General features: G+C 38.1%; 1 protein-coding gene across 1 annotated transcript in view; it reads right to left on the bottom strand.

Moving 5' to 3' along the window:
- FAM63B (family with sequence similarity 63, member B) overlaps positions 1-27,825 on the bottom strand; it is a 76,597-nt gene that overhangs the window by 48,026 nt on the left and 746 nt on the right. The window contains exons 2-3 of the mRNA XM_010836843.1: positions 27,448-27,824; positions 9,857-9,914 (exon numbers count right to left, since the gene is read on the bottom strand). Of these exons, the coding sequence (XP_010835145.1) occupies positions 9,857-9,914; positions 27,448-27,824 (435 nt within the window). The remainder of the gene's footprint in view (positions 1-9,856; positions 9,915-27,447; position 27,825) is intronic.

Raw genomic sequence — 27,825 nt, 5'->3', positions numbered from 1 at the left:
ATGATGCTAAAGCTGAAACTCCAGTACTTTGGCCACCTCATGTGAAGAGTTGACTCATTGGAAAAGACTCTGATGCTGGGAGGGATTGGGGGCAGGAGGAGAAGGGGACGACAGAGGATGAGATGGCTGGATGGCATCACTGACTCGATGGACGTGAGTCCATCCCGGACATGAACTCTGGGAGTTGGTGATGGACAGGGAGGCCTGGTGTGCTGCAATTCATGGGGCTGCAAAGAGTCGGACATGACTAAGCGACCGAACTGAACTGAACTGTTGAATTATAAAAGCTCTTTTTCAATTAGAGAAATGAGAACATTTCCTGTTATATGTGTGGTACGTTATTTTTTTCCCCATATTGGCTTCTGACTTTATGATGGTGCTTTTTTGCCTATTTTTCACTGCATAGAAATATTTAATTTTAATATAGTCACAGTCTTCTATTACAGCTTCTGAGCTTGACGTTATGTTTAGAAAGATTTTCACCTCTTCAGAGTATACGAACATTCACATATACTTTCTTCATGTAATTTTATGTTTTTTTTTTTAAGTCTTTACGTTATCTGGAATTAATTTTTATATAAACAGTGATATAACCAGCTTCTCAGCCTCCCAAACCACTAACAAGTTGATAAATTGCTTTTATATAACTTTTATTTTCAAATTCAAAATAAACTTCCAAAGACTGTAGCCAGTACTCTTTCAATCTCTCCAATTTTGATAATCAAAGAATTCCTATAAACATCAATATATTATTATCTGTGGGTTTATTTAAAATTTTAAGACAGCAAAATCTAATAACAATTTTATTCCACCATAGGTAAAGGAACTCCAAAAATACTAAATTCATTCATTCACAGAAATATATAAGCAAGTATATTTAACAAATATTTTTGAAACCTTACTATAACTGGCACACTGTATATTTACATGTTGAAATTTTAATATAGCACTTAACTGAAAACTACATTGAGTAAATTTTATACATTATTTATGCAAATAATTGAGACCATATTTGCTATACTTTGATCCTATATTTCATGTAAGTTCTGTAATTATCCTGATAAAACACTGTAGTGTGTGTTTTTCTAACATTTTAGCAGGGTCAGGATGCAGAATATTATATAATTCAATACTAAATGACCCTAGGTATGCTATTATAGATTAAAGCTTATGTGTTAAGAGTATAATAATTATTGGGAAAGACTCAGATAAGCAACTTCTCTTTTCCTGAGGTCAGAAAAGATTTTGACAAGAAAAGAATGGCCTCACTAAGGGAGGCAGCCTCTTTGATGGACCCTACTGCCTGGTATTCATACCTCTGTATAATCCCCTTCCCTTGACTGTGGACTGGACTCACTTCCAGTGAATAAAATACAACAGAATTAATGAAATGTCACTTACAAAATTAGAAAAGAAAACACTGTGTCTTTCATTATGGTGCTCTCTCACTTGCTCACTCTGAAAAATGCCACGTGTCATGTTCTGAGCTGCCTTATGGGAGAGGCCATGGCAAGCAACTGAAGGAGGCCTCTGGCCACAGTCAGTGAGAAACTGAGGACCTCAGTCCAACGACCTGTGAGGAACTGAATCCTGTCAACAACCAAGTAAGTAAGCTTAGAAGGAGATCCTCCTCAGCTGGGCCTGGAGATAAGACTGCAGCCCCAACTGACACACTGACTGCAACTGTGTAAGAGACCTTAAATGAGAGTCACTCAGCCACAGTCAGATTCCTGACCCACAGGTCAAAATTCCCATTCCCCATGGTTCCTCATCTGGGTACAGGAAAGTCTTCAATGTTTTCTTTTATTATATTTCTACTAGTGCTTGCTTATTAATGCAAAATGTCTCTGGTTCCTCCAGAGAACTTCAGTCATCTCAAGAGAACAAAATCCAAATAGCTTAGAAAACTAAACAGTTAGTTCTGGCAGAAATGGCCTTGAATAAATTTTATTTTTGGCAAGGCAGAGTTTCCAGAAGCTCTCGTCTCACATCACTCTTGCTCACTTCTCCCCCACCTCCCATTAGGATCATATTACTTTCATGCTATTCCTAGTAGATGAGTATCCTCACCCAGCCTCACCCAGGACTTCCAAACCTCTTCACCTACCCCAGATCTAAACATTTCTTCATCAATTTTTCTTTTCCCTATAATTTAAAAAAATCTCTATGTCCTGCTTCTTTAGGACTTTTTAAAACATAGCAGTTGGATAAATTTAAAATACCAAGATGTACTAATTATTTTCTTTCCGAGAAAAATACCATGTTAACATTTTCTCAGTGGAGTACATTTGTGCAGTTACACTGACTATATTGTTGACAACTCCAAACAATGTGTCCATAGTACGTGATCAGTAAATATTTGCTGGGTAAGAAAAAAGAAAAAGGAAGATAGAGACAAGTAGTACAAATTTAAAATACACACCTGAGTGGTAGAAAGGGAGAAGAGATACACTTTTGAGAATACTAGCCTTTCAGCATTTAAAAAATAATACTAGAAGGTGCCCAGGTAGAGAGCACGTATTATTTAACCTTTCTGAGCTTTGGTTACCTCATCTATAAAATCCAGAGGTACTATAATTTATGATGCTTTTATTGCTACTTCAGTCTTATCTTTTCCTACGTCCATTCATATGCCTTCTGCTTCTGCTCACGGGTCTCTGCCATTACAACTGCATTCTTTAGCTACGGGAACCAACAGCAAAAGAGCTTATTTTGTCCCAGAAGACAGAATAGAAAAAGGCAAGTAGACTGATGGTAATAACAGCAGGAACAGGTTAGGTAAACAATATCAGTCTATCGTAGCACAGAGAGCAGAGCCAGGATGAAATAAGAAGCTGTGGAGACGTATCACAGTTTAGGTTAGCACTGTCCAATAGAAATATAATGTAAGCCATATGCAACCTCAAATTTTTAGTAGCCATATTTTTAAAAAGTAAAAAGAAATAGGTAAAAAATTTTTTAAAATATTTATTTGGCTGTGCCGGGTTTTAGTTGTAGCACTTGAGATCTTTGATCTTTGTTGTGGCATACAGGATCTTTAGTTGTGACATGTGGGATCTAATTCCCTGACCAGGAATCGAACTATGGCCCCCTACATTGGGAGTGCAGAGTCTTAGTCAGTGAGCCACCAGGATAAATTAAGTAATTTTAATAATATATTTAGTGCAGTATATTAAAAATATTATCATTTAAACACATAATCATTATAAAAATTACTGATATGTTATATTCTTTTTTGAGCTAAATCTTTGAAATCCAGTATATATTTTACACTTACAGAAAATCTCAGTTCACTCTGGCAATATTTCAAGTGCTCAAAAGCCACCTGTGGCCAGTGGCTACTATGCCAGGTGGTGTAGGTTTAGGTGATTCTAGTCATGATATGAGAACAAAGAAAGTAGGACGGATAGTGGTTGGATATGGAAGAAATGGATAGGAAACTGGGCTCAAAAATACATGTTTTCTATATATATTAGGCATTCAAAAATCTATTGATATTTGACCACATCTGAGTTGCTATTACTATTTCCTAATCGGTCTCAACCAGACAATCCTAAAAACTACACTTAACATGTTGTTTACTCCTCTTGAACTAAAATACATGAAGCAGCCTACCATAGTAAACTTCTCTGCCTGGCTTCCAAAACTCCTTAGTTTAGCTGTAGCCTACTAATCCACTCTCCAATCCAACTTTCTGTAACATGCAGAGTTACCAACCACAGTCAAATTGTACTCAAATCACCCTTCTTCCAAATATGTCTTAAAGGGGTTTCCCTGGTGGCTCAGTGGTAAAGAATTTGCCTGCCAATGTGGGAGACAGGGGTTCGAGCCCTGATTTGGGAAGTTGCCATGCCTCAAAACTACTAAGCCTGTGCTACTGAGCCCATGTGCCACAACTACTGAAGCCTGCATGCCCCAGAGCTTATGCCCCACAAGAGAAGCCACTGCAATGAGAAGCCCACTCACCACAGCTAGAGAATAGCTTCCACTCACCACAACTAGAGAAAACCCTGCACAGCAACAAAGACACACACAGCCCCACCCCAAAAAATAAATAAAATTAAGGGAAAAAAATGCCTTACATTTTTTTACCTTGAGCTTGAGCTTAAAATAGTTTATACCTAGCCCTAAAACGATCTTCCTCCTTTTTCACAAGGGATCTAAGTATACCACCTTCTTTACAAGGATTCTAAGTATACCACAAAACCAAGATAAGTCACATGTTGTCTACTAAACCTTTTCCTACTTTTCACCTACTTCTCATACCCATCCATAGACAAACTTCTCAGAAGTTATCTGCATTTGAGTCTTCACTTACTTATCTCTTAGATGCTCCTCAACTCACTATTTCATTTCCATCCCGTCACTCTATTGACATTGTTTCTGTGAAGGTTACAATAACTTCCATGTTGCCAAATTATGTAGAGAATATTCTCCAGTATTCAATACTCTCTTATTCTCCCTCCTAGCACTCTTCTCTTCTTGGCTTCACTGAATCACCCTCTTCTGGCTTTTCTCCTTTCTTAGTGGCTACTTCTTCCCTTACCATTCTGTCCTCTAACCTATATATTTCAGTAGGGGTGATGCTGCCCCCACAAGAGGGCAAAAACTGATTCTGGGAGGGTAGGGGCAAAAATATCTTAGATATTATAAGCGCTTGTGGCCTTCAAAGGGCCATAGAGCATGAAGAGACACACAGTATGTCTGTGGTATTAAAATTTCCTGGAGTGATTAGGACAAAGATGTCTTCAAAGGCTTATGGGGACAATACTGAAAAAAAAGGTTGAGAAACACTGTTCTACCCAATTTGGGCATGCTGGGAAACTTCAGGAGACAATCCTGCACCCACTTCTCTCTTTATTCTTTCTCTCTTAATGATCTCATGTTTCCACAGATTTAAATATAATCTTTAGACTTGTGTGTGCTCATTCACTCAGTTATGTCCAACACTTTGCGACCCCATGGACTGTAGCCTACTAGGCTCTGTCATGAAATCTTCCAGGCAATAATACTGGAGTGGGTTGCCATTTCCTTCTCCAGGGGATCTTCCCATCCATGACTTCTAAATTCCTATTTTGAATTTCAACGTCTTCTGGAACTCATGGTCTCTCAACAAAGCTACTAAATGTTTTTTCTTAATGTTTCCTTCGCCTTCTGCCTAAATGAAATTTGGCTCTGCCTTGATGACACTGCAGTCCTTTTAAGTGATAGCTCCTTTCTCGCTTATACTTCTTTACCAGTGAGTCTGCTGGTAGCAGATATCTACTTGTTCCTTACGATCATTCTTTCCCCCCATCCTCCCTAAAACTGTTTTAAAACCTATGCCATGATATACTACTACCCATTATTCACCCACCTGGTTATAGTTCTCTACAAACTTTTAGGTCAATCTCTCTCATTCCTAGCTCACTATCTCTCTCTGATACAAATCCTGCTGTAATTTTTGATAATTTTAATGCTCATAGAGATGACCCACCTAATATTCTGGCCTTTCTGTTCCTTGACCTCTTTTCCAACAAAAATCATATATTCCACCTTATGTCAGAAACTCATTCCCTATGATCATACAATTTTGTTACTACCAGGTTCCAAAAATTCTTTGATTGTATTAGGGCCTACAATCCACTAAATCCTGTCACATTTTTCTTCAATGTATTTATATCCGCATCTCCTCTTCATGTAACTTAAATATTATGGCTCATTATTATATCACAGGTATATCTACACATAACTTCAATTCCCTAGACTCTCTTCAACATACTCACTTGGCAAAAACCCAGCTCTGGTTAAACCCTGCTCCTCCACTATTCAGGCCTATACTCATGCAGCAGAATGTGACTACAGAAATCATACCACCAATGCTGGCTGGTCTCACTAACCCCAGGGTAAAACTCAGGAATCATATTGCATCTCCTCATTCACTCTCCCACTTATCTAAGCAACTATTTTATACCTTCCTTCTCATCTTCAATAACTCCTCCTTCATTCTCACTCTCAGCTGATGACCTGATTTCCCATTTATTGAGAAAATAAAAGTACTTAAAAGACCTTCTACAAGCTACCATACCCACATCTACCCATCTACCTGTATCTTTAAAAAAAATTTTGTATTTATTTATTTTTGGCTGCGCTGAGTCTTTGCTGCTGCCTGTGGGCTTTCTTTAGTTGCAGTAAGCGAGGGCTACTCTCCAGTTGCAGTGTGTGGGCTTCTCATTGTGATGGCTTTTCTTGTTGTAGAGCTCAGGCCCTAGAGCATTCAGGCTTCAGTAGCTGTGGTGTAGGAAGGTCAATAGTTGTGGCACACATGCTCTGTGGCATGTGGGATCCTCCCAGGCCATGGAACAAACCCAGGTCCCCTGCATTGGCAGGCATATTCTTAACCACTAGACCACTAAGGAATTCCAACCTGCACCTATTTTTAACAGTCTATCTTCTCTTCTATTGCTAAGGATGAACTACCTGTATACCTAAGACTAATTCTTCATTTATCTAAAGTGTATTTTTCAATTCCTTTCCTCCAACTTTCTCTTGTTAAAACCAGCTTTATTGAAACATAACTCACATACATAAAATTAACCCATTTAATGTGTACAGTTCAATGTTTTTGAACTATATTAACAGGATTGTGAAATTATCATCATGATCTAATTTTGGAACATTTTGGCTCCCCCAAAAGAAGTTCTATACCCTTTAGCAGTCAATCTCTATTTCCCCCCTATATTCCCCAGTCCTAAGCAACCATGAAGCCTACTTTCTGTCTCTAAATTTGCCTATTCTAAACATTTCACATAAATGGAATCACATAATAAGTGGTCTTTCATGACTTGGCTTCTTTGACTTAGCACAACATCTTTAAGGTTTATATTACAGAATACATCAGTACATTTCCTTTTATGGCTGAATAATGTTTCATTATATAGATATACCATAGTTGGTTTATTCATCAGTTGATGGCTATCTGGATTGTTTCCAATTTTTTGGCATATATGAGTAATGCTGCTATGAATGTTCCTATACAAGTTTTTGTATGGACATATGTCTTTACTCCTCTTGGGGGAAGCTATAGGGTTATATGGTAATTCTATATTAGCTATTTAAGGAACTAACAAACTGTTTTCCACAGTGGCTGCATTATGTTCCATTCCTATTGGTTATGTCTTAGGACTTCTGATTTTCTCTTGTGCCTACTCCAGTCAGGTTTTCATCCTGTGGACTTACTGAAGTTACCAAGTACCTCTGTATGGCTTCAATCAGTGGTTAATTTTTAGTCTTAATCCTGCAAGGCCTATTAGCAACATTTGACTCAGATAGTCTCTCATTCTTTACTGAAACTCTTCATTTAGATTCTAGGAAATCAGTCTCCAGTTTTTCTTCTACATAGCTGAGTTTCTATCTATTCTTCCTCTTCTCCAGCTTCTAATCACTGGCATGTCCCAGATTCAGTCCACTGATATCTTCTCTGTCTACAGTTATATTATTTGTGACTCAGTGTAATGATCCTTTATATGATAGTTACTGTTCCCAAATGGGTATTTACAGGCTAGATATGCACTGTCCAACACAACAGCCAGTAGTGACATGTGGCTACATTAATTTAAATTAAAATTAAATATTCAATTTTCCTACAATTTAAAATGTAGCTGAATATTCGCTACATCAAGAGCCATATGTGGTTAGTGGCTAAGAAAATGGACAGCACAGATAAAGAACATTTCCATCAACACACAAAGGTTCACTGTACAGTGCTGATCTAGACCTGTCTTCTAGGCTCTAGATTTATATATCCCACTGCCTCCCTGATATCTCCACTGGAAAGTCAATCAGATCAGATCAGATCAGTCGCTCAGTCATGTCCAACTCTTTGCGACCCCATGAATTGCAGCATGCCAGGCCTCCCTGTCCATCACCAACTCCCAGAGTTCACTGAGACTCACGTCCATCGAGTCAGTGATGCCATCCAGCCATCTCATCCTCTGTCGTCCCCTACTCCTCCTGCCCCCAATCCCTCCCAGCATCAGAGTCTTTTCCAATGAGTCAACTCTTCGCATGAGGTGGCCAAAGTACTGGAGTTTCAGCTTTAGCGTCATTCCTCCCAAAGAAATCCCAGGGCTGATCTCCTTCAGAATGGACTGGTTGGATCTCCTTGCAGTCCAAGGGACTCTCAAGAGTCTTCTCCAACACCACAGTTCAAAAGCATCAGTTCTTCGGCGCTCAGCCTTCTTCACAGTCCAACTCTCACATCCATACATGACCACTGGAAAAACCATAGCCTTGACTAGACGAACCTTTGTTGGCAAAGTAATGTCTCTGCTTTTGAATATGCTATCTAGGTTGGTCATAACTTTCCTTCCAAGGAGTAATAAACATCCCCAAACCAAAATCCTGATATTCTTCCGTAAACATATTCCTTCCATTTGTTCCCGTTTCAGTTGATGTTAATGCCATCCTTCCAGTTGTTCAAGCCAAAAATCACTGGGTAACTCCTGACTTCACTCTAACTCCACATTCAACTAATCAGCAAATTCTGTCTGCTCTATACTCAGAATCTGACCATATTTTATAATCTCACTTCTGTTACTCTGTTTGAAGCCAGAGAATTCTTGTTAAAGAATCTTAAAGTCAGATCATGTCAGTCCTCGGTTCAAAATCCTTTAATGGCTTCTCAGATCACCCACAGCAAAAGTCAAAGTTGCTATAAAGGCCTAGGATACTCCATATGATATGATTCCATTGTCTCTAACCTCATCTCCTGACACTTTCCCTTTGCAGTCCTGGGCAGTCCTTCTGGCTGTTCCTCAAAAACACTAAGCATATTTCAGCCTTTTTCTATGAAATATAATTTAGAAATCACAAAGTTTAAGAATCACCAAGCTAGAGTAAAAAGAGGTATAAACAGAAACTTTATTTTCAGATATCTAGATAGTGAAGTAATCTACACTTAATGATGAGGTTCCCTAGCCAGTGAATAAGATTAAATTATATTAATTATATAAGTAAAAAGGTCTTCCAAAAGCTGTAATCTCAATTATTTCACTAAACTTACATCTCACAAAAAAATCAGTTAGCTAGTTGTCTGGAAGAGCACAGACAAACTAATCAGCTAATAAGATCTTTTTAATAGAAATTTAATTACTAAAAATAAGAATATGGATTAAGATTTCTCATTTGGTAACAGTGCAAATATATAACTTCTTATTTGTTAAGTTGTAAAAGACCTCAGTGTAATAAATAACTACCTGCTCTGTAAACAAGTTCTACTGAATGCAGCTGATCTGCAAACTGTGTATTACGCTCTGTTTTAAAAGAAGAAGCTTGCATAAGAATGCAACTCAATATGCTGCTTCCTTCATCAAGAAAAACTCGCTATAAAAATATTTCAGATGGACTAAACAGTGTGCTTCCTAAAGTAAATGTTTTATACGCTAGTACAACCCTCTATTTCACTGCAGACTGGTCTAACATTTTATTGACTGGCATAGGTTCGTGAACCATATTTTGGGTAGCACTGCTCTAAATCACTTCCTGGATTTTAATTCAAGTCTATTCAATATTTTTAAACACTCTCTACATGCAGTGTTAAGAGTTTCTGTGCCATTTCCCATTCTGTAATTTATTGGAATTAATATATACCTTGTTGTTTTCTAGATGTCACTAGTCTCTTTATTTACATTAAAAAATTTTAACGCTGGTTAGAAAGAAGTCTGTAACATCCAAGAACAGAAACACACTAATAAAATTATTTAGTTACGAGATTAAAAATAGCTTCAAAAAGGTGAAATTTGGTAATAATATTAGCTTTGAAAACTTTGTTTTATCTTGAAAGAGATATAAAAATCATTCACTTTTCAACACTAACCTAAATATTCCATCAGCTGTTCAGCAGTTATGATTTCCATCATCGGTGGAAGTTTCACCTGAAAAACAAAGTATTTTTTCTATAAAATCAAATGTTTTAGGTAATTAAAGTGTTTCTTCAGTCAGAAACACAAGTATGTATCTATATTATATGTATCTACTATATGTATACCATACTCACTTTAACTAATCTTTAATACAACAATAGCTTTGTTGTATTAAAGATTAGTTTAACACAATCCTATCACCATAAAATTCAAGATCTCACAGAGTCACTGAGAAATCTGTTTTCAAAAACAAGCGCTATGCCTTTCATCACCCATCCTGATTGTCATTAGGCACATGCAACAGTGTCCTGCGTGACAGAAAATGCGGTTAAAGGGCAGGAAGTGGCACCAAACATGTTTTCACAGATCACCCATGAAGCAATTTTTCTGAAGACAGGCTGGAACACAGCTCAATATCCCATCACTTCAGTCTACCTTGACCATTTTTTATTGTTGTCGTTGAATAGCTAAAATGAATACAGTATAAAGGATTGGTCATAAACTGAAGTATTCATACTACATGAGCCCATCTGTAAAATTTTAAAAAACAGGCAAAACAAACTACACTATTTAGAGCTGCACATGTACTAAAAAACGAAAATGGATACTATAAAAATCAGGACTGTAGTTAACCCTAGGAATAAGGGAAGGGGTTATAGTTAGAATGAGACATACAAGAGGCTTCTGGGGTGCTGGCAATGCTTTATATTTTGACTTGCATGGTAGTTCCACTGTTTGGTTTATAATTAGTCTGTTAAACTGGACATCTCTGTTTTATGTATTTTCTGTGCTACATGTCACGATAAAAAGTTTAAAAGTAGATATATATGTTATAGTCACATTTAAGTTTCAAAAGTTAATTCAGCTGCAACAAAGTCTAAATTTTTCAAATGAATTATCAGCTGAGTTATACAGATATTACAGCCAATGATTGTAAATATTTTAGCTGATTTACTAAAAAGGATACTCCTTGGTATATTTATAGAAGAAAAATAAATACTATAGGATGCAAACTCAAAGTAATTAACATATCAATGATAGAATAGCAGCATAATTCAAAAATCTTCAGGAATTAATATTTTAGCAATTATTTTCTGTTCAACCAAGGAAATCATTTAAATCAGCAATTCCTCCAACAAGTGTTGAGGAAAGTGCTCTGAGTATTTATGTTATCAAATGTAGTAACAGTATGTGACACCTCTACCTCTTTGTTTGCTTTTAAGTCTTAAAAAAAATCCTTGTAAAACAGGATGGTTTTAGATCCTCTGAAAGCATACCTGACAGTTGAAACGGATGAGTTAGTCACCCGGGGGCTTTATCACTCAGTGAAAACCAACAGATGTCATGGAGGTTTTGATCATTCTAAATAATTTTTATTTTCTAGGACATTTAGAAAAATTGTAATAAACTTTTTTTTTTTTGGCTGCACCATGTGGCATGTGGGATCTTAGTTCTCTGACCAGGGATTGAACCAATGCCCCCTATAGAGGAAGTACAGAGTCTTAACCACTGGACTGCCAAGGAAGTCCCAGAAACTGTAATAGACTTTTTTTGGAGCAGTTTTAGGTTTACAGAAAAGCTGAGCAGAAAGTACTGAGAGTTCCCATAAATATTATTTTTTAAGTTGAAATTCATTGGCAAGTTAAAGTCCCCTGCTTTTCTAAATAAAGTTTTATGGGGTGTCACTCTCATTTGTTTATGTACTGTCTCTGGCTGCTTTGCACTATAATAGCAAAGTTGAATCTTTGCAGCAGAGACCAGGTACAGCCCATAAAGCCTAAAAATATTTACTATTTGGTCCTTTACAGGAGGCCTTCCCAGGTGGCACTAGTGGTAGAGAACTGGCCTGCCAATACAGCAGATGTAAGAGACGTGGTTCCGATCCCTGAGTCAGGAAAATCCCCTGGAGGAGGGCATGGCAGCCCACTCCAGTATTCTTGCTGGAGAATCCCATGGACAGAGGAGCCTGGCAAGCTACAGTCCATAGGGTCGCACAGAAGTTGGACACAACTGAAGCAACTTAGCACACACGTACCTTTACAGGAAAAGTATGCAGAATACTGCTTTAGATGATTTTAACTGCTTTTAGGTAATATTTCATCAAGGTGTTTCAGTACCACTTTGAAGGTCTGATATTTAAACTAGTAGTTTACATACACTGTGAATATTTACATTCTGAATAATTGTCAGACCAATCTGAAAGTCCCATTTACACCTAACAATGCTTTTTGAAAAAAATAAGACCTATACATTCTTTTATTCCAGACAAATCCAGTACAGAAACAGATTCACTAGAGGGCTTCCCTGGTGGTCCAGTGGTGAAGAGTCTGCCTGCCGATGCAGGGGACATGGGTTCAATCCCTGGTCTGGAAAGATCCCATATGCTGTGGAGCACACAGGCCTGTGAGCCACAACTATTGAGCCTGTGCTCCAGAGCCTGCAAGCCACAACTACTGAAGCCCACACACTACAGAGCCTGTGCTCTGCAGTAAGAGAAGCCACCATAATGAGAAGACTGTGTACCACAACTAGAGAATGCCCCTGCAGAGCAACAAAGACCCAGAATAGCCAAAAGTAAAATAAATATATATATTTTACTAGAAAATCCCATAAACAAACAGCTTATCCTCTTTTGGTCAATGTAGTGATCTTACTATAAAATTGTCAAAATAAAAAAGCAAAGTACTAACAAGTATATGTATTTGGGAAATACATTCTATAATCCTAGATTTCTGCAAATAGATGATTTCAGGTTTTAGTCTTGCAATTTCCAAATAATAACAACCGCCTACCACATCTTGCTTCAAGTATTTGAAACAGGAAATGACAATCTTTATATAGATTTTAGACGTGCGACAACAAATATGTAAATATTTTAACTGACTATTCCCAAGTATACTCAGTAGTATATTCAGTTCCTGAATCTTAGCCAGCTAAAAATCCTGGATGTTCACTAAAGCTAGAGATTAAAGAGTACAACAGTGAAGAAATACTTGCTTCCCACCAATACTTAGGAACCATCAACAGATTTTAATTTTTTTTAACCACAAAAGGATCTTCCTGCAAGCTCCTTCTCTTTTTGCTTCCCTCTACCACCATCACCACAAAAGCAAATGCCAAAGATTTTGTTAATGATCCTAAGACTTTCTTTCCATTGTCTCTTTAGAGTTTATTAAAGGGAAAAAAAAACACACACAAAAACATGTTATGGGAAAGCTAGCCAAGAATACAGGGGGGGGAAAAAAATCAATGAAACTAAGAGCTAGTTCTTTGAGAAGATATAACAAAACTGATAAACCTTTAGCCAGACTCATCAAGAAAAAAAGAGAGGGGGCCCAAATCAATAAAAATAAAAATGACAAAGAAGGTACAATTATCACCCCAGAAATACAAAGGATCATAAGAGAGTACCACCAACAATTATGCTTCTGAGGTGGCACTAGCAGTAAAGAACCTGCCTGCCCATGCAGGAGACACAAGAGACACAAGTTCAATCCCTGGGTCAGGAAGATCCCCTGGAGGAGGAAATGGCAACCCACTACAGTATTCTTGCCTGGAAAATTCCATGGACAGAGGAGACTGGTGGGCTGTAGTCCATAGGGTCACAAACAGTCAGCCACGACTGAAGTGACTAAGCACACACCAACAATTATACTCCAATAAAACAGACAACCTTAGAAGAAATGCACAAATTTCTGGAAATGTATAATGTCTCAAGACTGAACCAGGAAAAAAAATAAAATATGAACAGATTAATTACCTGTAATGAAACTGAATCAGTAATTTAAAAAACTCCCAACAAATAAAAGTCCAAGATCAGGCTCCCTAGTAGCTCAGTGGTCAAGAATCTGCCTGCAAATGCAGGAGACACAGGTTCTGTCCTTGATCCAGGAAGATCCCACATGTCACAGAGCAGTTATGCCCGTGTGCCTCAATTATTGAGCCTAAGCTGTAGAGCCTGGGAGCCACAACTACTGAGCCTACGTGACATAACTATTGTGAGCCCAAGCGCTCACAGTTGTGAGCCTGTGCTTCACAAGAAAAGCCACTCCAATGAGAAGCCAGCACACTGCAACTAGAAAGTAGCCCTCGCTCTCCAAAACTGGAGAAAAGCCCACACAGCAGCGAAGACCCAACAAAACAAAACAAAAAAAACCTATTGATTAGGTAGGACATTGGTCAACCGTGCATCGGTAGCAAACAATTGTGTGTGTGTTGTCTGTTGTTTTACAGCTTTGTTTCCAAGCCTATTGATGTTTAGTACAATAATAATTATTAAAAAAAATAGGATGAATTCTAACAAACATTTATAAAAGAGTTAATACCTATTCTTTTCAAACTATTTCAAATATCGCACACAAAAAAATGCTTCTGAACTCATTCTACGAGGCAAGTTATCACTTTGATACCAAAACCAAAGATATCACACAAAAATGAAAATTATAGGTCAATATCACTGATGAACATAGATGCAAAAATCCTTAGCAAAATATCAGCAAACCGAATTCAACAATACATAAAAAGGATTACACACCATGATCAAGTGGAATTTATCCCAGGGATGCAAGGATGGCTCAGTTCAATATCTGCAAATCAATCAATGTGATACATCACATTAACAAACTGATGAATAAAAATTGTATGTTCATCTCAACAGATGCACAAAAAACTTTTGACAAAATTCAGTATTAATTTATGATAAAAGTTCTCAACAAATTGGGTATAGAGAAAACACACCTCAACATAATAAAGACCACTTATGACAAGTCCACAGCTAACATCATCTCAGTGGTGAAAAGCACTTCACCATTTCTTCTCAGATCAGGAAGAAGACAAGGATGCTCCCTCACACATTTTTTTTTGGCTGCACCATGTGGCTCTGGGACCTTAGTTTCCCAGCCAGGGATTGAACCTGTGTCCCCTACAGTGGAAGTACAAAGTTCTAACCTCTGGACCTCCAGGGAATTTCCATCACTTTTATTCAACATAGTATTGGAGGTCCTAATCATAGCAACCATGCCAGAAAAAGAAATAAAAGGAATCCAAATTGGAAAAGAGGAAGTAAAACTATCAATGTTTGCAGATGACATGCTATACACAGAAAATCCTAAAAACACCAAGAAACCACCAGAACTCATCAATGAGTTTGATAAAATTGCAGGATACAAAATTAATATACAGACTTCCAAAAACAGTAACACTTTCAATGAAGTTTTATATAAAACATCATCTGAAATATATTTTAAATGAAGAATTGACAGAACTTTATGACCAATGAAAAGTGGAGGATAATGGGAAAAGAAAAATTAACTCTAAAGTTGACTCTAAGGTTTAGGAAACTCCAAAAATTAAGATCCCTACACCTATTGAAAACAAAAAATTTGGTAAGTTTGTATAAGAAATGATATCTGCTTCATAACTGTGAAATTTAGTTTGACATTCAAACAGAAAGTTGAGATGGAACTCAGGAGACAAAGATTTTTAATTTGTCCATGAATTATTTGATTCCTATGCTGCAGTCTATTTTTCATTACTTATGGTAAAATGGATCACTAAATAATACATAAATAATACAATTTCTTGGAAATTCCCTGGTGATCCAGTGGTGAGGGCGCCACACTTCCAGGACAGGGAGGCACAGGTCAGATCCCTGGTTGGGAGACTAAGATCCTGCAAGCCATGCAGCGTGGCTAAAAAAAACAAAATTTTTTTTTTCAGTTCAAGTTTCACTGATTTTGAATATGCAGTAAATCATATAGTATTGATGAGTTTTTAAGTTCAAATTGTAAAATAATTATACTGTAAGTACTGTTAACTGGAATCAAAGAGAAGAATGTAGGTTTTTTTCAAAATAAGAGCTAAAAAACTTAAGGATCCTTTCAACATGCTTTTAATTCTGGCTCCAGCAAATAAACATGTATTACAAGCTACTGTAAATCATGTTTTACATTCTAATTTCTTATAGGTAATATTCATTTATTATTAAAAATAATTACTGTACTTAAAAATACTAAATATTTAACTTTCTACTTGCCATCAGTATTTCAAATCAGGAACTTTTAATAAGAGACAAGCTTCAACTTCTAGCAATTTGCAACACTTTTACCACAGATGTTTATCATAACTCAAACCCCACAACATCAAGGCCTATTTAAAAATGCTTAATATCAGAAATTATAGATGCATCCATATGTATTAGATTTTCAAGAATGTCCTATTTAATATGCAATTCAAAGGATTATAAAACAGTGAAGAATGTTGTTCCAGAGAATTTTCCCAGTAAAAGATTCATGAGTAAAAGAAGACATCTTTAGTTCAAATTTCACTGGACTTATACTTAAGCAGCTCAGCAAGCTTACCAATGCTGAAAAACCTACTAAAGAAAAAGTAACAGTGAAATTTTTATATTAATTGTTTGCAAGACAGATGAGAATAGGATAAGGTAAGAGACCAGTTAGAAGGTACAGAAGATGGAAAGTAGCTTGAATTAGGAGAGTAGCAGGACAGAGAAAACTTACTAATTTTTGAAAATATTAAAGAATACAGTCAATAAACTTTCATGGTTAAGGCAAGCTCACTCACCACAGAACTCAAGAAAGGCTCTGAAATTGGAAGTGACAGAGAATTCACAGGACATGGGATAAAACATATGGGGCTGAAAACAGAACAAATCTGTGCAAAGAGTAGATCCCTAGGATTTGTTCTAAGGAATCATGATTCATGATGTCTGTTTCTGCTTCTCTGACTTTATCACTAGCTCTTCTTCCACCCTGGTTTGTTCCAGGCCTATTGTCCACCAGGTGTTATCTTTAACTTTCCAACCAAATATCTGAACTAAGAGCTCAGGTTCTGGAGTGGGTATCAACTTACCTTGGGTGAGTTATTTGAACTTTATGTACCTCAATTTTCTATGTATGTAAAATAGGAACAATAACTACACAAGGATCTTATGATGTGGTTGAGAAAATTAAAACAGAAAATGCATACAATACATATAAAATACTTAGCAGAGTATCTGGACATAAAAATAATTGCGTACTTAGGGTTATTATGATACTACCTGTGTGCAAATGCTACCTGGGACTCAACATCAACAAGGACGGAAGGAAAATGGGGAAGTTTTCCACTGAAGGACTACTCATAGCAAAGGGACAAGAAAAAATGAGGACATCGCTAACAGGACAACCACCACAGGGAGTATTCATAATATCATCTGCCCATTTCCACTTTATTTCACAAATCCAGAGATATTACACCAACCCTAATTTTTAGGACTGACTGGAAATGAAAACTTCAGAAGTGCTGCTTGCATCTTTTGTGTAAACAAACTCCACCACTGTGTGAAGTTTTTATCTCTCCTTAAAGGATCTATATTTAAGAACAAATAGGGTGGGCAGAGGCTAAAATGGAATCTTTGGCTCACCATCTGTTTTTCCATTTTTATAAGTAATAACTTGGCCAAGAGGAGCTACCCCAAGTCCGAGGTCAGGGGCAGCAGCCAGGAGGAGCTACCCACGCCCAAGGTCAGGGGCAGCAGCCGGGAGGAGCTACCCAACATCCAAGGTAAGAGAAACCCAAGTAAGAGGCAGGCACTGAGAGAGGGCATCAGAGGGCAGACAGACTGAAACCACAATCACAGACAACTAGCCAATCTGATCACATGGACCATAGCCTTGTCTAACACAATGAAACTAAGCCATACTGTGTGGGGCCACTCAGGACAGACGGGTCATGGTGGAGAGGTCTGACAGAATGTGGTCCACTGAAGAAGGGAATGGTAAACCACTTCAGTATTCTTGCCTTGAGAACCCCATGAACAGTATAAAAGGCAAAAAGATAGGACACTGAAAGATGAACTCCCCAGGTTGGTAGGTGCCCAATATGCCACTGGACATCAGTGGAGAAATAACTCCAGAAAGAAGGAAGGGATGGAGCCAAAGCAAAAACAACACCCAGCTGTGGATGGGACTGGTGATAGAAGCAAGGTTCAGTATTGCATAGGAACCTGGAATGTGAGGTCCATGAATCAAGGCAAACTGGAAGTGGTCAAATAGGAGATGACAAGAGTGAACATCAATATTCTAGGAATCAGCAAACTAAGATGGACTGGAATGGGTGAATTTAACTCAGATGACCATTATATTTACTACTGTGGGCAGGACGGAGAAGGCAACGGCACCCCACTCCAGTACTCTTGCCTGGAAAATCCCATGGACGGAGGAGCCTGGTAGGCTGCAGTCCATGGGGTCGCTAAGAGTCGGACATGACTGAGCGACTTCACTTTCACTTTTCACTTTCCTGCACTGGAGAAGGAAATGGCAACCCACTCCAGTATTCTTGCCTGGAGAATCCCAGGGACAGAGGAGCCTGGTGGGCTGCCGTCTATGGGGTCGCACAGAGTTGGACACGACTGAAGTGACTTAGCAGCAGCAGCACCAGTGGGCAGGAATCCCTTAGAAGAAATGGAGTAGCCATGATAGTCAACAAGAGAGTCCGAAATGCAGTACTTGGATGCAATCTCAAAAAACGACAGAATGATCTCTGTTTGTTTTCAAGGCAAACCATTCAATATAATAGTAATCCAAGTCTATGCCCCAACCAGTAACACTGAAGAAGCTGAAGTTGAACAGTTCTATGAAGACCTACAAGACCTTTTAGAACTAATACCCAAAAAAGATGTCCTTTCATTACAGGGGACTGGAATGCAAAAGTAGGAAGTCAAGAAACACCTGGAGTAACAGGCAAATTTGGCCATGGAGTAAGAATGAAGCAGGGCAAAGGCTAATAGAGTTCTGCCAAGAGAACACACTGATCATAGCAAACACCCTCTTCCAATAACACAAGAGAAGACTCTACATACGGACACCACCAGATAGTCAACACCAAAATCAGATTGACTATATTCTTTGCAGCCAAAGATAGAGAAGCTCTATACAGTCAGCTAAAACAAGACCAGGAGCCGACTGTGGCTCAGATCATGAACTCCTTATTGCCAAATTCAGACTGAAATTGAAGAAAATGGAGAAAACCACTAGACCATTCAGGTATGACCTAAATCAAATCCCTTATGACTATACAGTGGAAGTGAGAAATAGATTTAAGGGACTAGATCTGATAGACAGAGTGCCTGATGAACTATGGACGGAAGTTTCTGACATTGTACAGGAGACAGGAATCAAGACCATCCCCAACAAAGAGAAATGCAAAAAAGCAAAATGGCTGTCTGAGGAGGCCTTTCAAATAGCTGTGAAAAGAAGGGAAGCGAAAAGCAAAGGGGAAAAGGAAAGATATACCTATTTGAATGCGGAGTTCCAAAGAATAGCAAGGAGAGACAAGAAGGCCTTCCTCAGCGATCAATGCAAAGAAATAGAGGAAGACAATAGAATGGGAAAGACTAGAGATCTCTTCAAGAAAATTAGAGATACCAAGGGAACATTTCATGCAAAGATGGCTCAATAAAGGACAGAAATAGTATGGACTTAACAGAAGCAGAAGATATTAAGAAGAGGTGGCAAGAATACACAGAACTGTACAAAAACATCTTCATGACCCAGATAATCACGATGGTGCGATCACTCACCTAGAGCCAGACATTCTGGAATGTGAAGTCAAGTGGGCCTTAGGAAGCATGACTATGAGAAAAGCTAGTGGAGGTGATGGAATTCTAGATGAGCTATTTCAAATCCTGAAAGATGATGTTGTGAAAGTACTGCACTCAATAAACCAGCAAATTTGGAAAACTCAGCAGTGGCCATAGGACTGGAAAAGGTCAGTTTTCATTCCAATCCCAAAGAATCCTCAAACTACTGCACAATTGCACTCATCTCACATGCTAGTAATGCTTAAAATTCTCCAAGCCAGGCTTCAGCCATATGTGAACCATGAACTTATAGATGTTCAAGCCAGTTTTAGAAAAGGCAGAGGAACCAGAGATCAAATTGCCAACATCCGCTGGATCATGGAAAAAGCAAGAGAGTTTCAGAAAAACATCTATTTCTGCTTTACTGACTATGCCAAAGTCTTTGACTCTGTGGATCACAATAAACTGTGGAAAATTCTGAAAGAGACTGGAATACCAGACTACCTGACCTGCCTCCTGAGAAATCTGTATGCAGGTCAGAAAGCAAGAGTAAGTACTGGACATGGAACAACAGACTGGTTCCAAATAGGAAAAGGAGTACGTCAAGGCTGTATATTGTCACCCTACTTATTTTACTTATATGCAGAGTACATTATGAGAAACTCTGGGCTGGATGAAGCACAAGCTGGCATCAAGATTGCCAGGAGAAATATCAATAACCTCAGATATGCAGATGACACCACTCTTATGGCAGAAAGTGAAGAACTAAAGAGCCTCTTGATGAAAGTGAAAGAGGAGAGGGGAAAAGTTGGCTTAAAGCTCAACATTCAGAAAACTAAGATTATGGCATCTGGTCCCATCACTTCATGGCAAATAGATGGGGAAAGAGTGGAAACAGTGGCTGACTTCATTATTCTGGGCTCCAAAATCACTGCAGGTGGTTATGCAGCATGAAATTAAAAGATGCTTACCCCTTGGAAGAAAAGTTATGACCAACCTAGACAGCATATTAAAAAGCAGAGACATTACTTTGACAAAGGTCCATCTATTAAAGGCTATGGTTTTTCCAGTAGTCATGTATGGATGTGAGAGTTGGACTATAAAGAAAGCTAAGTCCGAAGAATTGATGCTTTTGAACTGTGGTGTTGGAGAAGACTCTTGAGAGTCCCTTGGACTGCGAGGAACTCCAACCAGTCCTTCCTAAAGGAGATCAGTCCTGGGTGTTCATTTGAAGGACTGATGTTGAAGCTGAAACTCCAATAATTTGGCCACCTGATGCAAAGAGCTGACTCATTGGAAAAGACCCTGATGTTGGGAAAGATTGACAGCAGGAAGAGAAGGGGACGACAGAGGATGAGATGACTGGATGGCATCATGGACTCAATGGACATGGGTTTGGGTGGACTCCGGGAATTGGTGATGGACAGGGAGGCCTGGCGTGCTGCAGTTCATGGGGTGGCAAAGAGTTGGACACGACTGAGCGACTCAACTGAACTGAACTGAACACTTGGAAATTCTCAAAAGAGCTTTGTACCTTCTTTAGGAAAAGTGGAATATGAGAATATTTGTGTGGCTACAATATTCCTATAAGTCAGGAAGTAATAAAGAGAAAATAAAACCTAGTCAAAAGCAAGAAAAGGGTCCAAGAAAAGAAAAGTCACCAGGAGAGAAGGAGAACTAGAGCAAAAGCTTTCTGGGAAGAAGCACAGCCTCTGCAGGTGATAATGAGACAGAGGATATGTCCATTTGAACTTCACTGAATTTTCTGCCAATGGCCTTCTGCTCATTTTGCTATTGCGTTGCTCATCTTTTTCTTTCTAATTTATTTATTTTTGAATATTTATTTATTTGGCAGATTGTGGGATCTAGTTCCCTGACCAGGGATGTAACCTGTACCCACTGCATTGAAAGCATGGAGTGTTAGTTACTGGGGCACCAAGGAAGTTCCTTTTCTAATTTATGGGTTCTTTGTAAACTGAGAAATTAGCCCTTAGACACATACAGTAGTCTCGCAGATAATTCCCTCAGTTTGTAGTGTGTGTTTTGAATTAGTTCCTGGTGAAGTTTTTTGGGCGAAGGGGTATATTTTTGTCTATTTTTTAACCTTAAGCTCTTTTCTTTTTTTACTGAATCAAATATATCAATTCTTCTTTTACAGTTTCTAGATTTAATGTCTAAACCTAGAAGCAACCGGCCTAATATAAACAAACTTAAGAATCCTGGTGTTCCTCCCTTGATGTGGAGTGGGAGGTCACTTCAGCTCCTGCTAAGCAAAAAGAAAAGAATTTTACACCCAAAAGGGCTAGGCAGGAGAGAATATGTGCACATCTTAAATACAAGATATTGAAGCACATCTTAAATCAGAATAGTGCATTTAGTCTTCCACTAACATGTTACATACCAATTAGGTATTACAATACTATATGTCCTCTACTACAAGTACAGTACAAGTTACATATACATATATGTCTCTATGGACTTCCCTTGTGGCTCAGCTGGTAAAGAATCCACCTGTAATGCAGGAGACCTGGGTTTGATCCCTGGGTTGGGAAGATTCTCTGGAGACGGGAAAGGCTATCCACTCCAGTATTCTGGCATGGAGAATTCCATGGACAGTATAGTCCATGGGGTCGCAAAGAGTCAGACACGACTGAGTGATTTTCACTTCACTTATGTCTATATATATATATATACACACACATACATATATATTTGAGTATGTGGGCCTTAAACCTATATTCTTTCTATAAGAAAACAAAAGTGTGACAAAGGAGGGACTCCCTCTGTTATTAAACATGTCTCATGATATAAAAATATTAATGCAGAAGCTTTTAAAAATGTTTTATAATGCAAAAGTTAAATCATATGCAAAAGTAGAAAAAAATAACAGCATAATGACAAATACCCATCACTCAGATTCAACATTTATAGTATAGGCCAGTATCATAAGAAAGTAAATTTTACATTTCTTCTGACTTGTTGATTTTTATAAACATAACTGATTCATTGGGTCATAGTCCTCAAGTAAACCTATAAATGGCATTGTTTTTGATAGATAAAATGAAAGACTAAAGAAAAATTATTTAAAAACAACCAAAACCAGTCTCTTTTAAAGAAGCAAATGAAAATATTTGTTCTAAGACATAAATTTGAGTCAATTTACCTGGTGTCAGTTAAGAGAATTAGAAAATTTGAGCTCAAATTAAATTAATGAACAGATTTCCTTCTTTCCTGATTTACTGGATTATCAAAGCTCAACTATTTTACAGATTATTAATGATCATCTATTTTCCATTAGTCCTAAACCAACATGTCTAATTAAAACTCCAACATTTCCAAATCAGTACTTATCATGTTTGATAATTTTACCTGTCATCTCTCACTCAGAAACATGGTACTTCCTTCCTCTGAATCACTCAAATCCTCCTAATGTATTCAGTTTATTGATTTCTTTCTTTCTTTTTTTTAAAGTTTCCCAACCAGGGACAGAACCTGTGCCCTCTGCAGTGGAAGTGAAGAGCCCTAACCACTGGACTGCTAGAGAATTCCCTAGCAGAAAAATTAAAAAATTGATTTTTCTCATTGCTTCATTCTCCCCCCAAAAAGATGATCAACTCTTACTTTCAACCCTTAACTCCACTGACTCACAATGAATCAACCCTTGAAAAACCCAATTCTTGATAATCCTCAACAGCCATTCTTCCCCCTCTTGTTTCCAGAGATAAGAGAACTAATGGGGGGAGGAGCAAAACTGACATACTAGAAGTTTTCAGAGTACGCCAATTTAGCCAGGGCCACTTACAACTTCCTACTTATGCCTCAATTCCTAGGCATAATTTCCAATGAGATGAGAACTTCTTTAAAATACAACATAATATTCTCACAAAATCACACTTTGAAGCTTTGCAACCTCTCCTCTTAATTACTGGCAAGTTCAATAGTTACTACTGATGAGATCAACTGTTACTTTGCCAAAACTGAGAATGAGGCCTCAATTTTCACTTTTCTCTCCATTTTAATTAACATAACCTTGCCTTTGTATCTTCTTTCCATTACTTCAGGGCAAAAAAAAAAAAAAAAAGATTGTTGTTCTTTTCCTCTGAAGAGAATTTTACCACCTCTGAGGATTCCACAATATCCTAACTTTGTAATGCCCTATTCTCAAACCTGTCCTTTTTGGCAACAATCTTTCCTACTTCACCAGTTCCTTAACGCTGTTGCATTTGACAATAAGTCACTTTAAAAAAAAAAAAATCAAGAGTCTCTCTCCCAGACAACTGTTATGACATTGTCCCATTTCTAGTTCTCATCTACATCTCAAATTGGGCCTATACTGGTTTCTTTTATACTCTTTCATCTTTACTGCTTACATTCCCTTCTCCCCACCGCCTTTATTTATTTATTTGTCTGTGCTGGGTCTTCACTGAGGCATGCAGGACCTTTAGTTGCAGCATGCAGTATGTTTAGTTGCGACATTCAAACTCTTAGTTGCAGCATGTGGCATCTAATACTCTGACCGGTGATGGAACTCGGGCTCCTCTGCACTGGGAGTGCAGAGTCTTAGACACTGGACAACCAGGGAAGTCCCTCCCCGAATAGCTGAGAACTACTGTTCACCATTTACTATGGAGAATTAATTTATTCTCATAGATACCATACTTAAATCTATGCAATAATTCTCCAACTCAATTTTTCCCATAATTTTGACCTCTTTTCTGAGGCCCATTCTATTCTTCTGAAGGTATAATAAACATTTATATTTTTATGACTGTTAGTAAGACAATTCCAATCTGACACAACCAAACGTTGCATCAACTTTCCCATCAAAAGCACATTCTCTATCTTTTGAATGATCCAAGCAATTCTCTATTACTCAAATTGGAAAAAGTATCACATCCTTAATTTCCTATATCCAGTTAGTAGTCAATTCATCATTTAGGCTGTGTGGCACTATCCTCTTAAAAGAAAAGGGGTACAGAATTCCCCATCCAAAAGAGTTAATCTCATCAATTCCTGTTGCTACACTCACTACAGTCTGACTTCTAGTTTAATCTCAAATGAAAAGATCTCTTTCATTATGTCATTCCTTTATCCAATAATTTATAATAGCTTCCTATTATCAACTATATATAAAGTCTAAACAAGCCTAGTTATGGGTCCTCTGAAATCTGACAATTACCTTCATACACTGAAAGAAAGTTAAGTCACTCAGTCATGCCCAACTCTTTGTGACCAAGGACTCTAGCCCACCAGGCTTCTCTGTCCATGGAATTCTCCAGGCAAGAATACTGGAGTGGATTGCCATTTCCTTCTCCAGGGGATCTTCCCAACCCAGGGATGGAACCCAGACCTCCCGCATAGCAGGCAGACTCTTTACTGACTGAGCCACCAGGGAAAACTTTCATACTCTAATTACTATTTTTCTCTACAACTGCATTTCTCAAACTTTTTGGTCTCAAGACCCTCTTCAGTCCTAAAAAATCACTGAGGATCCTAAGAAGCTCTAGTTTAAATGGATTCTATCAACATTTACTATACTAAAAATAAAAATTGAGAAAAATTTTAAACACAAGAATGCAGAGCACACATTCCATTAACCGTCAGGGCAAGGATGTCATCACACATCATACAGCTTGGAAAATTCTATTAACACTGAAAGAATGATAGTGTAAAAGGCAAAAAACAACTAAGTACTATTCTGAACAGTACTGACCTCAGAAACCCTGGCTCACTTTTAGGACACTGCTCTATCCAACCTTGCTTCTCTTAATACATCTCCTTATCACTGATGATTACTAAGTAATTTTTGTGTGCATCAATAACCTTAAGGTAGAAAGAAAAAAAAGGTAAGAACCAAAGACTTATAAAATAATCTTAACGCTCTTTAACATGCTTTCTCATTCAGAGTCTGACCTAACATCAATTTTATTTCCTGCTACTGCCATTTCCTTCTCCTCCTCCGCCGCAGTCCAACCAAGGTTAGAATCCCCAAATAGAACAAACCTTTTTCTGCTTCAGCATCTTTGAATATACTACTCCCTCGGCCTGAAAGGAATTTCGTTTACTCACCCATCAGACCCAGTACATAGGTTACCTCTTCTATGAAGCTCTCCCTTGACACATTCCACTCTCACTTACACTTTTCTCTGTAATTCCATAGCATAATTCCACACTGCACTGGGGTTATGGTTTATATGTCTGTCTCTGAATCAATACTAAGCTACATGAGGGCACTCTTGCATCTTACTCATCTCTGTATTCTATTATCTCACACAAAGTGGGAACCCAAACGTTACGGTCATTCACTTGAAGCTGTCTTTCAAAGACCAATCCAGTGCTCATCTATCCTCAAATATGTGAGACCACAGCACTTGCTCTTTCCTTTGAGCTTCTGCAGGACTATGCAGAAACTAGGAAGTGAGAAAAGCCTAAAGGAAACAGTTACTCCTTCAGACAGATTGGAGACTTTGGCTTATAGGATGAAATCTAACTTCTTAGTCTAGCATTCAAGGTCCTTCATCAAGTGGCTCTTCACCTTTTCAATCTTATTTTCTATTATCTTGCAATATGAACTTTCCACTCCTGTCATCCAAAACACATACACACATGTTTTATTCATTCTGTTTTCATTCGTTTTTGTTTATATCCTTCCCTCTCTCAGGATTCCCATTTTTCTGTTATTTTAAATCCTACTTTTTCCTTAAAAGCTTCCTTCAAGATATAAAAATTTCATGAAGCTCTCTGGAACTACACCAGACTAAAGGAAAATTTCCCCTCTTGGGATGTCTAATGCATTTCAATCTGCTTCCTATAACCTAGTATTTACAGTATATTGTCTTGCATTGTTCTTTAGTAATTTCAAGGAGTCAATGCTGCAGTTCCAAATAGCTCAACAGCTCTTCAAGAGCAAGCAATCTCCATTAAAAACATTTGAGTGCCATTATGCACTTGATAGTGGTAAGATTTCTAATCTTATTTCTTTTGCATTATCCCTTGCTAGACAGGAAGATGAGGGAATTTCATAAACACTATTCCCTTTACTTGATTTTCTTTCTAACTGATCACAATAATCCAGGTTATTTTTTTCTAGGGAACATTTTATCTATAGATACAGCTCTCAATTTGACAGTAAAATATGTGCTCTAAAATGCATCTTCTCAGCACTCTAAAACTGCAAGCTTAAATAAGACACTTCATGTACAGGTAACTCACTCCTGAGTCCTCAGTACAGTTACTTTTGAAGGGTCCTTTCCTCTTTTGCTCCTTTATCTTGAATATATCTTTTCTTATTTGTTATTATAATTTTAGCTCTCTTAACACATTCTGTGTGGTTATGGGTAATAATGCTAGACTATTTAACAAGAGTCAAAGAAATGAGGCAAATAAAAACCATCCATAAAATAAAAACAATCTTTGAAAACCAAGAAGTTATGGTAATTAGGTCTCAGACCATTACTTTTCCATAAATGGAATTTGTCTAAGGGGCCAGATCTTCCCTATTACCACGTCCTTAAGTATCCACACCCAAATGGAGCATAAACATAACCATCAAAACTTGCTCCCTGATATAATGGATTGATGATAACTTCTGAAGATGATTTTGTCCAGTTCTTCACGCTTTTGCATATAGGATAAAGTCAGTAAGAAGGAATAACAGAAAAATATAGTTAAAAAATAATCAAAAGATTTAGGATGCTCTAAGACCTGGCTGTTTTCAAGTGCATCAGGCACAGCTGTTGAAAGCGACAAGAGAGATCTTAGGTTGCCGGCAGTTCTTTCTGACATACACATGAGAATATTCCTTAAACAAGACAATCTCAGAGTGAGTTTCGTGTAGGAAGAAACGGGGATTATTGATGAATGAGGAAAGAAAGGAAGAAGATATCAGCTGACAATGCAGCAACTCTCTCACCCCTCTTTTACCCCTCCCCAAAAGCTGTAGGAAATAGAAGCTGCGGAATGTACCTTCCAGGCCAGAAGCAAAACATTGAGGATGGCCAGTAAAGGGCAGGGGCCATTCTCATTCTGGGTGATGATAGGTGTGTTCTCTTCCTTCCACTGGATCCACTTGATATGATAGACAGACTGTCCCGGGAAGCGTTCCTTGGAGGCCGCCAGCACCTGGGCTTCCTCCTCCTCCACCTCCTCCTCTCCACACAGGGGCACAGCCCCGGGCAACAGCGCCGCGCCCTCCTCCTCCTCGGGGACCCTGTTCTCAGCTCCTTCCTCACTATTAAACTCGGAGCTACTGGGGAAAGAATGTAGGTTAGAGAACGACTCCAGGGAGTCCAGGCTCGGCGATTCCCCAGGAGGGCTCGGGTCGCTGCAACTGCTGCTGAGGCC

The sequence above is a fragment of the Bison bison genome, unplaced genomic scaffold (genome assembly GCF_000754665.1).
Source record: "Bison bison bison isolate TAMUID 2011002044 unplaced genomic scaffold, Bison_UMD1.0 scf7180017864066, whole genome shotgun sequence".
Classification (NCBI taxonomy): domain Eukaryota; kingdom Metazoa; phylum Chordata; class Mammalia; order Artiodactyla; family Bovidae; genus Bison; species Bison bison.
Note: the sequence above shows the minus strand (reverse complement) of the source record. Positions and strands in the feature narration are given on the sequence as shown.